The sequence below is a fragment of the Eleutherodactylus coqui genome, chromosome 13 (assembly GCF_035609145.1).
Source record: "Eleutherodactylus coqui strain aEleCoq1 chromosome 13, aEleCoq1.hap1, whole genome shotgun sequence".
Classification (NCBI taxonomy): Eukaryota; Metazoa; Chordata; class Amphibia; order Anura; family Eleutherodactylidae; genus Eleutherodactylus; species Eleutherodactylus coqui.
Window position 1 is genome coordinate 50,155,092 of NC_089849.1, and position 14,749 is coordinate 50,169,840.

Sequence of the window (14,749 nt, forward strand, 5' to 3'; positions counted from 1 at the left end):
GAGATGGAACAATACCTCCACAGTGCCACCTATTGTATTGCAGCATTACTTCAAGTCAATGTTAGACTCTATATACAAGCCTTGTAACAATGACCAGGAATTGAAAGCCAAGCCAGACTCCATGCACAGACAGCTGTTTCAGTGTGTTTACCCCTCATCAGTGTGCAGCAGGAATCTGGCTTTTGAGAAAGCTACTGCACACTGATGAGGGACAATCACCCCGAAACAGCTGTCTGTGCATGCTTATTCTGGCATTGGCCTACAATTCCCAGTCATTGTTATGTTGTGTTATTGTTAGCCGTTTAGTCGTTCACAACCCTCGGCGACCCTAAAGGCAAGCTCCCTCAATGTTTTTCGGTTTTGCACTGCTTCTTTCATTTGTGTGATATCCATGCCAGTATCAGCTTTGACAGTATCAGCCATCATGTCCTTTGGTGGCCGGGTCTTCTTTTGCCACTGATCTGTCCAAGCATTATAGATTTTTCCAGCGACTCTGCTCACATTACCTGGCCAAAATACGTGAGCCTAAGGCTTCATTAACACAAGCATATATCGGCCGCATTTTCACAGCTGTCTGATATACGCTACCCATCTGATGCATTGGATTCCAATGCATCAGTTCAGATAGGCGTATTCCCGATGCGTAAAAATGGCTGGTAAAGATAGCGCATATGATGTGCATTCTGGTTGTCCATGTTACACCGTCTGGGAAAGATAGTTCAGGACCTATCTTTTCTCTCCGGAACGCGGTGGATCTCATAGACTCCTATGGTAGCTGCCGAAAAAGAGAGGTGGGAGGGAGTTTAGCAGCGTCTCTACTAAACTCTCTCCCCCTCTCCATCCCTTGCTGGCTGTCGGCAAAGGGAGGGGGTGGGACGAGGCGGAAGATTAATACACTAACTCCCGCCCCATCCCCTCCCTTTGTTGACAGTCAGCAAGGGGCAGAGAGGGAGAAGGAGATTAGCAGAGCTAAACTCTCTTCCTCCGCCCAACGGTATTCAGGTGTGGGGCATATACCCGCACTCGGCCATCTGAAGGGGCGCATAAACAGGATATGCAGTCGGGACTTTGTCACGGCTGCCTATCATTCATGCGATTTTTGATCATGCTGTGGCAGTGCCAAAAATTTCAACACCCGTATGAAAAAGCCCTGAGCCGGGCTATCATGTCCTTCAGTGATATATTGGGTCTTATACAATTCAGGACGTCTCATTCCTGCAAGTCTGACCTTGACGTGCAGGAATGCTGCCTTTCAATAGCTGGCGCTGCAGAAGTATTGTTCCATCTTCCCATTTGCAGGAAAAAGTCTCTTACCCATCAAATATTGATGGCCTTTAACCCTTTCCAATCCACTGTCTGACGTCTAAAGACATTCCGATTGAAGGCTGTACAGCTCTGATGTCAGAACACGTCCAGCAGGGTATTCTTACTGTAGATTATTGGCCGCTCTTTTGTTGGGGGCCTCTTCGGCATGTCCCATACCACAGTACTTGCTCTAGCCAGCAGATGGCGCCATTGTATAATGGCAGAAAGAGAAAGCCCCCTAGGAAACCCTGAATCCAAAATTAGATTGCAAAGGGTTAATATTAAAGTGCTGGAAACTCCTTTAAACCAACATTATAGCTTATAAAAGCAGCCATGAAACACAGAGGAATGTGAAGATAAATCAACAACTGAGTCAATCTAACATTATTGTCTTTCCAAATAAGTTGATGACTTTCACTACCTCTCTGTAGTAATCTACGCCCCGCAACTCCATCATACTTCATTATGCACAGCATATTAGAATGTTACCATGACTGATATCATTTCACATCTAGTCATTAGAGGTGGTGTAATACCTGTCGGCTTCTCATGTCAGACTAAAGATGTGCAGTTTATTAAACATCCATCCATTATTTAGGAGGAAGCTCATCGGGGGGGGGGGGGGGGGGGGACAGGGTGAACCCTTACAGATAGATGTATTCATAGCTCGGGTATTTCTATTACTGAGTTTCAAGTTCATTTTCCTGTACTGCACCAAGGACTCCTATAAAGGTAAATATACAGTTTAGATGGAGTTGTAGCTACCATTACCTAAAGTAGTGTAAATCAGAAAGATGGAAAATACCTTTACAGCGCCATCTATTGGATGGCAGCATTCCTTCAGTTCAAAGTGACCTAATAAAAAAGTCCACAATGATTGGGAATATTAAACCATCTTTCTGATTTGCATAAATTTCTCAGAGGAGCATTGCCTTATAAGTCTCCTTACTTAGCTTTTAGGTGTCCCCACATCCCTCTGGGTGCTCTCCTTGGGGAGAGACTACACCATCCCCTGATTCACTCACCGCCTAGGTGTCCCCACAAACTTTTAGGGTGCTCTCCTTAAGGAGACACGACAACGTTTCTGACTTAAAGCAGCATGTCACAGCTTGCCGGCTGTATAGGAGGATTGGGACCAAGGTGGCGTCAGGGCATCAGCACTGTTCCTCATCATCCTCACGCACTAGATGCCAACAGGGACACTTCTCTGATGGTCTATGGACAGATTGGTTGGCTGGGAAGTAGTATCCCCATCAGCCAATCAGCTTTGATTTGTATATCTTTATTCAGGCTCCTCTTTACAGAGAACACAGGCTTGCACACAGGCGACAAAATTGTGTAATTCTCTCGCGACGCGACATCACTACAAATCACATGTATGTGGAGCCCATGCTTTCCAATGGGTTCATTCACATTAGTGATGTTTTGTATGATGTTACATTGCGAGAATACAAAATCGCAGCATGTTCTTTAGAGCCGCGATTTGCCATGTTTTGTAGCCCATGTTTCCCTATGGAGCCTACCTTTGTGTTACATCGCATGGAATCGCAGAATTCGTGTGATGCAATGCAACTTTCACAGTAGGAAGTCCTGCTGTTTGTCCCTAAAATAAGCCCTGCATCAAAAAGAAACCAAAGCAATACATCACCTAACAGGCGCTGTCCGCTCTGTTGCACTTCTCCTCTGGCAGTTGCTAACCGCCATTGATTTCAATGGTGCCTCGCATACCTGCGCTCGAACGCGGTGTTTGTATCGCCGTGATTTTCTATCGCCGTCTGCTCTATTTTTGCGCGTTTTAGCACTTTTTTAATGCACCTCATCACCCATCACAGTGAGTGAGTGCGTTAAAAAATGCTGTAACATGCGTTCAAAAACACTGCTCAAAATCGCTGTAGAATGCCACACTCTCGAAAGCAGAGTTTCGTAAATGCATGTGTGAGAGTGGCCTTACCAAACCAAGAATTGTATCATTATTTTATAATGGAAGTCAATGGCAGACATATAAAACCATAACAGAAACAAGTTTCCAAATGTCAGAAGAAAAATGCATTTTCTGTCACTGTAAAAAAAAAAGTCAACAGACAAGAAGTGTATAGTGTTTTTAAGTCCCAGCTAAGTGGGCTTTAATCCCCAAGGACATAAAAACATGCATCTTGCAGGGATTAAAGCCACGTGGGCTATGGACCTGACAGCTCCATGCTGTTGGTGCCCGGAGATAGCCAACAACATGGAGCTGTCATGGGGGGCGATCGCATTAAAGTGCAAAAAAGTTTTTAAAAAGTTAAAGATGCAGCTGCGCTCATGGATCGGATCCATTGGGCAACTGAGATTACTCACCCCGGACCTCCGTGCTGTCCCGCGGTGATCTGGTCCGCCAAAACCTGACGCTGGCCTTCTGTGCATGCTCACCAGGCGTTATTGCATCAGCCGTATGCGCAGAAGGCTGGGAGCCCCGGCAAATTTGAGACCTCCTCGCTCCCAAAGGTAGCCGGGAGGCAGAAGATGTCACCGGGGACCGCAGTAAGTGGTCCCCGGGCCCGTGATCGCCCTTATTCAATGTATACCAGCAATCACAGAAAAGTGAAGAAAAAGTTTTAAAAAGTTAAAGTTTCATCTCTCCTCATGGATCTGATTCATGAGGGGAGGTGAAAATACTTCCTCCGATGATGCCCCAGGCAATCGCGACATGCAGCTTGCTTCTGCGCATGTGCCAATGCGGCACGCATGCGTAGAAGGCCGGAGAGCCAAGCAGATTTAAAATTCCCATGCACCTGGCTGTCAAAGATAGCCGAGTGCAGGGAGAAGTGACCGGGGACTGCTGTAAAAAGTTAGTTTCATCTCCCCTTACGGATTGTATCCGTGAGGGGAGATTAAATTACATACCCAAGGTTCTCAGATTTGTCCCCTGAGGGAATCTTTATCTGCGGACCTAACCCGGCTACGGCATATGTGTCCGTCAGCATGATGGTGCACGCGTGCGCAAAAGTCAAGGATTGCCCAGGAAATTTAAAATCTCATTGTTCCTGGGTACCAAAGGTAGCCAGGAGTCTGGAGATGTCACGGGTGGCCGCGGTGAGCAAATCCTGGATAACGGCGATCACGTAAAAGTTTTTAAAAAGTTGAAGTTTCATCTCCCCTCACCAATGCGATCAGTCAGAGGAGATGAAACTTCTTACCGGAGGCCTCCGTATCTGAACCCCCGACACAATCATCCTCCATGGACCTTCCCCGACTCATGCTCGCGGAATTCTGCCATATGAACCCTTAGGCCCAATGTCCATGTGCGGATTTTAATTATAAAATCGGCGCTGACATCCACACCTCCTGCCGCCCATAGGGATGTATTAGCATCCGCGCGGCAAGTAAAAGCATGCGAATGTGAAGAAATCGCAGCATGCTCCATTTTTCTGCGGATCCCGCGGGACGGCTTCTATTGAAGTCAATGGAAGCCGTCTGATCCACGGCACACCCGCAGCTGTCACTGTGGACGCGCCGCAGATCCGCGGAAAAGCAGGGGATTGAAAAACAAATAGGAAAGCAAATCCACCGTGCTGAAGAAAGAAGATCCGGCCGGCTCCGTCGAGACCCGCGCTGGACCCGGGGAGGTAAGAAAATGTCTTTTCCTCTCCATGGCTGCGGGCACGCACGGATACCACTGCAGGATTCAGAAATGGTATCCGTGCGTGCAAGTAGACATGAGCCCTAAGGCTTAGATAACACAGGACGGATGTGCTGCGGAAATTTCGTACGGGATTTTACTGCAGCAAATTTGCCTGCGTCTGCTAATCTCAGGGTTAGGCAGCCACGCGGACGAGAGTTGTCAAAAATCTCGTCCATACGGGCGGCCAAACCGTTGCGGCAAAGCTGGCGCTGCGGCGCGGATTCCCTTGCCGCAGCATGTCTATTTTTTTCCCCGTTTCGGCCGCACTCCTCTTTATGGGAGCATGCCAAGCTGCTGCAAAACCCCCAGCTAAGTGCCGCGGGTTTTAAAGCTGCGCTTTCCCTGTGGAAATCTCGCAGTTTTTCGCTGCCGCAATACTGCTAGATTTCCGCCAGGAATACTACCCGTGTGACCCCAGCCTTAGGGCTCCTACCCGCTTGCATTTTTTTTATCACGATTGTCAGTCGGACTTTCTGCTGTTAAAACACATCACAAGTTGGTGCTTTCCGTTTTTTGTGCGATGCCCAATTCCACAACGGGTGATTGCATTATCTTTCATTCACCGCGTTTTGTGAGCGCCAGCGATGCTTTTCTGAGAGGATAATCTTGCGTCGCATCGCTGCCACCTGCCTTAAAATCGTGTGTTTTTATCGCAAAAGTCAATGCGGTTTTCTAATATTACAATCGGATACAGCGCAGTCTCCATAGAACACGATGGGTTTTCTAATATGACAATCGGATACAGCGCAGCTCCAGAGAACATGATGGGTTTTCTAATATGACAATTGGATACAGCGCGGTCTCCATAGAACACGATGGGTTGTCTAATATTACAATTGGATACAGCGCGGCTCCATAGAACACGATGGGTTGTCTAATATTACAATCGGATACAGCGCAGTCTCCATAGAACACGATGGGTTTTCTAATATGACAATCGGATACAGCGCGGCTCCAGAGAACATGATGGGTTTTCTAATATTACAATCGGATACAGTGCGGCTCCACAGAATATGATGGGTTTTCTAATATTACAATCGGATACAACGCGGTCTCCATAGAACATGATGGGTTTTCTAATATTACAATCGGATACAACGCGGTCTCCATAGAACACGGAGGGTTTTCTAATATTACAATCGGATACAGAGCGGCTCCATAGAACACGATGGGTTGTGTAATATTACAATCGGATACAGCGCGGCTCCAGAGAACACAGTGGGATTTCTAATATTACAATCGGATACAGCGCGGCTCCATAGAACACGATGGGTTGTGTAATATTACAATCGGATACAGCGCGGCTCCAGAGAACACAGTGGGATTTCTAATATTACAATCGGATACAGCGCGGCTCCATAGAACACGATGGGTTGTGTAATATTACAATCGGATACAGCGTGGGTTCAGAGAACATGATGGATTTCTAATATTACAATCGGATACAGAGCGGCTCCATAGAACACGATGGGTTTTCTAATATTACAATCGGATACAGCGCGGCTCCATAGAACACGATGGGTTGTCTAATATTACAATCGGATACAGCGCGGCTCCATAGAACACGATGGGTTGTCTAATATTACAATCGGATACAGCGCGGCTCCATAGAACACAATGGGTTTTCTAATATTACAATCGGATACAGCGCGGCTCCAGAGAACACGATGGGTTGTCTAATATTACAATCGGATACAGCGCGGTTCCATAGAACACAATGGGTTTTCTAATATTACAATCGGATACAGCGCGGTTCCATAGAACATGATGGGATTTCTAATATTACAATCGGATACAGCGCGGTTCCATAGAACATGATGGGTTTTCTAATATTACAATCGGATACAGCGCGGCTCCATAGAACACGATGGGTTTTCTAATATGACAATCGGATACAGCGCGGGTCCATAGAACACGATGGGTTTTCTAATATTACAATCGGATACAGCGCGGCTCCATAGAACACGATGGGTTTTCTAATATTACAATCGGATACAGCGCGGCTCCATAGAACACGATGGGTTGTGTAATATTACAATCGAATACAGCACGGCTCCATAGAACACGATGGGTTGTGTAATATTACAATCGGATACAGCGCGGCTCCATAGAACACGATGGGTTTTTTGTAATATTACAATCGGATACAGCGCGGCTCCATAGAACACGATGGGTTTTCTAATATTACAATGGGATACAGCGCGGCTCCATAGAACACGATGGGTTGTCTAATATTACAATCGGATACAGCGCGGCTCCAGAGAACACGATGGGTTTTCTAATATTACAATGGGATACAGCGCGGCTCCATAGAACACGATGGGTTGTCTAATATTACAATCGGATACAGCGCGGCTCCAGAGAACACGATGGGTTTTCTAATATTACAATGGGATACAGCGCGGCTCCACAGAACACGATGGGTTTTCTAATATTACAATCGGATACAGCACGGCTCCATAGAACACGATGGGTTGTGTAATATTACAATCGGATACAGCACGGCTCCATAGAACACGATGGGTTGTGTAATATTACAATCGGATACAGCGCGGCTCCATAGAACACGATGGGTTGTGTAATATTACAATCGGATACAGCATGGCTCCATAGAACACGGAGGGTTTTCTAATATTACAATGGGATACAGCGCGGCTCCATAGAACACGATGGGTTTTCTAATATTACAATCGGATACAGCACGGCTCCATAGAACACGATGGGTTGTGTAATATTACAATCGGATACAGCACGGCTCCATAGAACACGGAGGGTTTTCTAATATTACAATCGGATACAGCACGGCTCCATAGAACACGGAGGGTTTTCTAATATTACAATGGGATACAGCGCGGCTCCATAGAACACGATGGGTTTTCTAATATTACAATCGGATACAGCACGGCTCCATAGAACACGATGGGTTGTGTAATATTACAATCGGATACAGCGCGGCTCCATAGAACACGATGGGTTTTCTAATATTACAATCGGATACAGCGCGGCTCAATAGAACACGATGGGTTGTGTAATATTACAATCGGATACAGCACGGCTCCATAGAACACGATGGGTTGTGTAATATTACAATCGGATACAGCACGGCTCCATAGAACACGATGGGTTGTGTAATATTACAATCGGATACAGCACGGCTCCATAGAACACGATGGGTTGTGTAATATTACAATCGGATACAGCACGGCTCCATAGAACACGGAGGGTTTTCTAATATTACAATGGGATACAGCGCGGCTCCATAGAACACGATGGGTTTTCTAATATTACAATCGGATACAGCGCGGCTCCATAGAACACGATGGGTTGTGTAATATTACAATCGGATACAGCACGGCTCCATAGAACACGGAGGGTTTTCTAATATTACAATCGGATACAGCGCGGCTCCATAGAACACGATGGGTTTTCTAATATTACAATCGGATACAGCACGGCTCCATAGAACACGATGGGTTGTGTAATATTACAATCGGATACAGCGCGGCTCCATAGAACACGATGGGTTTTCTAATATTACAATCGGATACAGCGCAGCTCCATAGAACACGATGGGTTGTGTAATATTACAATCGGATACAGCGCGGCTCCATAGAACACGATGGGTTTTCTAATATTACAATCGGATACAGCGCGGCTCCATAGAACACGATGGGTTTTCTAATATTACAATCGGATACAGCGTGGCTCCATAGAACACGGTGTGAAAGCACCTTCTATATTCTGAGACCAGAAGCCTCACGTCACGTGGTAGCGTTTCTTTCTGTCTCCTCAGCTCACCGCGAGTTCCTAGGTGTGAACACCAGGTGGCGCTGTCGTCCACTAGTAAGCAGCGGCGTGAGTTGTGACGTGCGGACGTAGAGAGACGCATGACGTAAGCTCGGAGCGCCTGTCAGCTGCGTGTGGGAGCCGCGGCCTGCAGCGGAGTGTGGTGTGTACGGGGAGCTGAGCGGAGGGAGGGCGGCGGAGCGGCACGCTGAGCCTGCAGTCCGTTCCCGGTGTGTTGCCGGGGCTCCGGCTGACAGGAGGTGACAGTGGGGGAGCAGCGGGTGAAGTCCTGGAGCGGAGGGGAGTGTGCAGGCGGACAGGTGACGGGACAGCCACACATCACACCTATTATCACACATACTGCAAGACATCACACTTACTGCCACACATCACACCTATTATCACTCATACTGTGCCCCCCCCCATACTATCACACATACTGTGCCCCAAATATTATACATACTGCCACACATCACACATACCGCCCCCCCCCCCATACTATCTCACTGTCACACATACTGCACCCCAAATACTGTGCCCCACATCACACCTATTATCACACATACTGAGCCCCACATCACACCTATTATCACACATACTGTGCCCCAAATATTATACATACTGCCCCACATCACACATACTGTGCCCCACATACTATCACACATGCTGTGCCCCACCACGCAAATACGGTGCCACGCGTCACACATACTGTCAGACATCATACTATTACACGTTGCCACACATCACACATACTGCCCCACAGTACACCCCGTTCCCCCATACTGCCCCACAGCACACCCCGTTCCCCCATACTGCCCCACGGCACACCCCGTTCCCCCATACTGCCCCACGGCACACCCCGTTCCCCCATACTGCCCCACGGCACACCCCGTTCCCCCATACTGCCCCACGGCACACCCCGTTCCCCCATACTGCCCCACGGCACACCCCGTTCCCCCATACTGCCCCACGGCACACCCCGTTCCCCCATACTGCCCCACGGCACACCCCGTTCCCCCATACTGCCCCACGGCACACCCCGTTCCCCCATACTGCCCCACGGCACACCCCGTTCCCCCATACTGCCCCACGGCACACCCCGTTCCCCCATACTGCAGTCTGCAGATGAGACATTGAATCCTACCAGCGACCAGTTGTTTGTCCGCCTCTACGCAGTGATTAGGGTGTGCTCACACTTGGGTGTGTTCGGCCAGTGCTACGCACATACAATACGGACACTATAGACCGCCGTCGGGTTCTATTGGCTTCTATTTCACTCACAGGAAAAAAATGGCTGCCTGTCCCATTGTGGTGTGTTTTATGTACTAAATGTCCATGCAGGTCTATCCGTGCGCAAAATGCGCAGTAAGTCTGTGCGTTGCACGCGTGTGTCTGCCCGCTCCTAGGAGACTGAGTACAGATGTAACACATTCAAAAAAACACGTCCAATATGCACCACAGCTATATATAATATATCTCATATGCGATAAGTGCGGTGTATTTTCCGGCCTGCGGACGCCGCTGTGAATGAGGCCTTCGTGCTTAGAGCGCTCCGAGCAGATTTGTTTGTCTGTTGATTGACCAGTTACTTCCATCGGCAGAGACAGAATGCGGCGGTGACTCCAAACCTCTACTGCTGGATTCACTCTTTCCAGCCGTTATTGTCTTCATTCGGGTCAAAATGGACAATTTCAACCCAAACCGTCATTTGATAGTTAGAATTAAGCAGTTGTCCAGCAGCCCGATGACAGAGTGGTGTCACCCAGGAGGAAGGGGGCTGCTGACAACACTTCTGTCTCGGGGCTCGCTCACAAGGTCGGGGTTTCATCATGTATTACGCATGCAGTGAATAAAGCCAATGACAGTAGCTGGACCTGCCTGGATCTATTTACATTAGTGTATATACCTTGCGTGTAGATGCGCCTGTGAAAAAGCTCGCAGCATGCTCTATTTCGCCACGTATTACACGCGTACAGCCCGAGTGTTCTCTAGAATGGTGTATTCAACGCCGTACATAATACACTGCAACAGAGCGGCATAAAAAAAGGCACACTGCGCATGACTGTGCGTGAGATATGCTGTTATGCGCAGTGATACCCGGCTCCCAGGGTGGTAAGACACCACATTTCATGCATACGCCCGTGTAAATGAGCCCTAATAGTCTCTAGTTCCCGAATCCCTCGCCTGGTATCATTGAACACGTATGACACATGAATGCATGTAGCAGCGGTTCAGCTTTATGGACCTCCGTTCAGGACACCCACATACAAGCGCTCAGCTACCTCCAACAGTCCTGTAGACACGACTAGAGAGAAACGCACACGCTTGCCTGGAAGATGGAAGTTTGGTTCCCCAACCCCACCGCCCGGGTTCAGCGGGGCTACAACCTTCAGCTTCTACCAAACCTGTGTAGACACTTTAACCCTTTGCAATCCAATTTTGGATTCAGGGTTTCCTAGGGGGTTTTCTTTCTGCCATTATACAATGGCGCCATCTACTAGCTAGAGCCAGTACTGCGGTATTAGACATGCTGGAGAGGCCCCCGACAACAGAGCGGCCAGTAATCTACAGTAAGAATACCCTGTCGGACGTCTTCTGACATCGGAAGCTGTACAGCCTTCAATCAGAATGTCTTTAGACGTCAGACAGTGGATTGGAAAGGGTTAAAGGGGGACCAAACAGAAAGTTTTGATTGTCTTGGCGGGACTTGTGGTTAAAAAACACAACTTGACTGCAACTTTGCATTAACCCTTGTAAGGAGACATTCTAGAGGGGGCAGAGGCTGTTTTTATGAGGATGGGTCTGGGAGTTCTGCTCTGGAGCACACTACATCCAGGCTATTAGTAGTTGATTATAACGTGTTGCTCTGCCTTGTCTCCTCAGGTTATAGATCGGGTCTCCACCGCCATCATGTACTGTTTACAATGGCTGCTCCCGGTACTCCTCATCCCCAAGCCTCTAAACCCGGCCCTTTGGTTCAGCCACTCGATGTTCATGGGCTTCTACCTCCTGAGCTTCTTACTGGAGAGGAAGCCGTGCACCATCTGCGCCTTGGTCTTCCTGGGGGCGCTCATCCTCATCTGCTACAGTTGTTGGGGCAATTGTTTTTTGTATCACTGCAGTGACAGCCAGCTTCCAGAATCGGCCCATGACCCGGCGGTGGTGGGCACCTAAAGAGGCTCCGCAGTTCCTGTGCCCACAGATTGCTGCTTTCTGCCAGGGACATGACACAGCTTGCACCATTGTGTCTTGAGGACTATACTGGGACTACAGGGACATCATGATGACTTCAGAAGGTTTTTGTGCAATGGATCCCCTATTTCCCTGTTATCACACACGGAGACATTTGCATTACCATCCCCCGGTATTATCTCGCTGGGAGGACTTTTAATTCCATGTATTTTGGGGCTCCTCCGGTCATGTTTACGACTCTTCTGTCCATTTTGCTGACAGTCCTTTTCTGATACTGAGCGCCGCGCTCCTCCCATCTCGTGTGACCCGTCTACATATTCAGGGGGTGTTCTGTGGGCTCCTGCATCGCTGACGTTGCACATTTTGTAGTGAATTGATAGATTTGCACTTGTGTATATATCGGTCCGGTCCACCGGCTGCCTGGAGTGTAAGCAGGATACGTGGACACGTGACGTCATGTACCCCCGTGATGGTGTATGGGGAGGGTGCGGTAGTCCTGTGGATGTGGACGGACCATCCGATTTTATCCTATTGTGTTGGGGCAAAACGAACCTGAATAAAGCTTTATTAATCATATTGATACGTTGTACATCAGTCGCATCTCTGTCATGGCCGAGGAAATAGTGGATGCAGCAGTTTCCTCCAAAATTGCGCACGGCTCCTACTTTTTGCATCAGTCCCACTTACTCTTATATGTGATGAGTCACGGCGGTTCATAGACGACGGATTAATGGCCGACACTGAAATGGCCCTTTTACATGCGACGACGATCAGTCAGATCCCTGCACTCCGTGGGAATCTGAACGATAGTCCTCCCGTGTAAACGCATGCAGCGACTGAATGAGTTGTATGCAGAAAACTGCCGCTTAGTGTAAACAGCAGTCGTTCACTTTTGAGCGGCTTGCTGCGTAGTCTGGATGGCAGCGGGCGGGTGGAGAATGCTCCTCTGCCCGCTCTACCTCCATGTCGACAGCGCTGTGAGCGTTGCCAACTAGACTCGACCCTGTGTAATAGCAAAGCAGCCGGCATCGTTTGCCCGATGGCTCGTCCCATGTAAAAGGACCAAAAGTTTAAAGGGCTCCATACGCTTTAGACTTTAGTTGTCCCAACCCGACATGAAAGGCTCGTTCACACGGCTGTATGCGGGAAACGCTATGTGGCTCTCGCAGTGTTATACGGGCCCGCAGAGCGGCTCAACAGATGAAGATGTCAGAGGAAAGGAGTAGTGTGGACATTTAACTTCAATGTTCTATCCTCTTCCCCCTCCCTAGAGGTAAGCCGCCGCCAGAGCTGTCCTGTCTGGCCATAACTTGCCTCGCTTCGACTGTCGGATGGATGATCGTTTATCCCACAGTTGTTGGGCGTGTATGGGCAGCTTAAGGGTAGCCATACATATCCCATGTATATTGGCCAGGTTTGCCCGATCACCTAGTGTGAACGGCGGCCTCCGCGCTCACAGCAAATGTTGGGGGAGATAAGCATTGGGTCATTCGATTTCAGTCATCTGATCCTTTTTACTCACAGGAATAAATGCTGCCGGAGGAGTGTGGCATCGCGTTCTCCCCTCTGCCTTCAGCGCCCAGGCACGTTGTATAGGGGGTCAGTTGGGCACACTGTGGCACAGTGAAGGTCTGAACAAGATGGCCTATAGGCACCTCTCCATTGGAAGCACTAGGTATAATGGCAGGCAATTGCTAGAAAGGTGGTCCCATCTGGACATCGCCATTCCCATCATTACTAGGACCCTTCTGATCATGTGATGTGCATTTATTACATGAGTGTTATGATAAAAGTGTTACTTTGGCCTTTAAAACGGCTTTTCAGGTGTGCGGGATACAGATTTTAAAGTGGCCTGTCCTCCGCAGTCCAAGGGACCGTCCACACGGCCAGAATATTCCGCACCGCAGATCAGTGCAGATTGTGATGCAGAGAGAAAATGGCTTAAACCCACCTGCAATCCCGCATCAAAATCTGCAAGACTCTCATAGGAGAGCCAGCGTACCGAAGCGTCAGATTTTCAGCTGGTGCGCTGACGTCACAGGCGGGCACCAGCACCCAGCTCCCTGTTGGCACCATAAGATTAGTGTGCTTTAGGCAGGTGCCACATAACTAGCTGCAGGGTGAGAGCCACAGCTGTAAGGGCTCGTTCACACGGACGTAGGTGACTCGCGCCGGTCCTCCCACGGCCCACGGATACATACAGAATTAGAGAAGTAAGCGTGCTGCGGCCCCGGAGCGCGGTCAGCTGCCAACCACACATCCGGATACGGGTTTTATTTTCCTTACTGTTGCACAATAAAAACACTTTAAAAAAAATCCCTTGTCAGCAGATTCTGAGACCCCTAATTTATTTTTCGGGCAGCGGAGAGGATTGAGGCATTTTCTTGGTGGGACTCGCCGTTTTCATTGCACAGGGGGTTTATTGATATACTGTTAATTTTTGTGAGAATGGACGATCAAATAAATGCTGTTCTGTGTTTTTCCCTTTTCATGGTGTTTGCTGCCCAGAATAAATGACGTTGGTTTTATACTTTGGGTCGTTGGGGCTCCAGTTATACCGTTATTTGGACTTTCTGTGTGTTTGTTTAGTTTTTACGTAACTTATTGTGTAAAAGGGGGTGGGAAAAAAATTCTGTTTTTTGTTTGTTTTTTTTATGATGGACGGGTTTCATGTTTTTAGGGTCTTGAGTGCAGGAGCGCACAATCTCATCTAGGGTGAAGGCCTCATGGCCAGTCCTGACCGTCCGAAGGTCCACAGTGAAGCTTAAAGGGGTATTTCCTTTTGAGGCATGTACGGTATAGATG

General features: G+C 48.4%; 1 protein-coding gene across 3 annotated transcripts; it reads left to right on the forward strand.

Annotated features, from left to right (window-relative positions):
* The first annotated feature begins 8,818 nt into the window (after nt 1-8,818).
* On the forward strand, nt 8,819-14,483 carry BLCAP (BLCAP apoptosis inducing factor). 3 transcript variants are annotated; one of them, XM_066586221.1, is made up of 2 exons: nt 8,819-8,915; nt 11,636-14,483. In XM_066586221.1, exon 2 carries the CDS (start codon nt 11,663-11,665, stop codon nt 11,924-11,926), a length of 264 nt encoding a protein of 87 aa, XP_066442318.1. In that variant the 5' UTR covers nt 8,819-8,915; nt 11,636-11,662; the 3' UTR covers nt 11,927-14,483. The 3 variants fall into 3 exon arrangements, with proteins under 3 accessions (XP_066442318.1, XP_066442319.1, XP_066442320.1); XM_066586222.1 differs by having other exon boundaries at nt 8,892-9,012; XM_066586223.1 differs by lacking the exon at nt 8,819-8,915 and adding an exon at nt 8,921-8,982.
* The last annotated feature ends 266 nt before the right edge of the window (nt 14,484-14,749 follow it).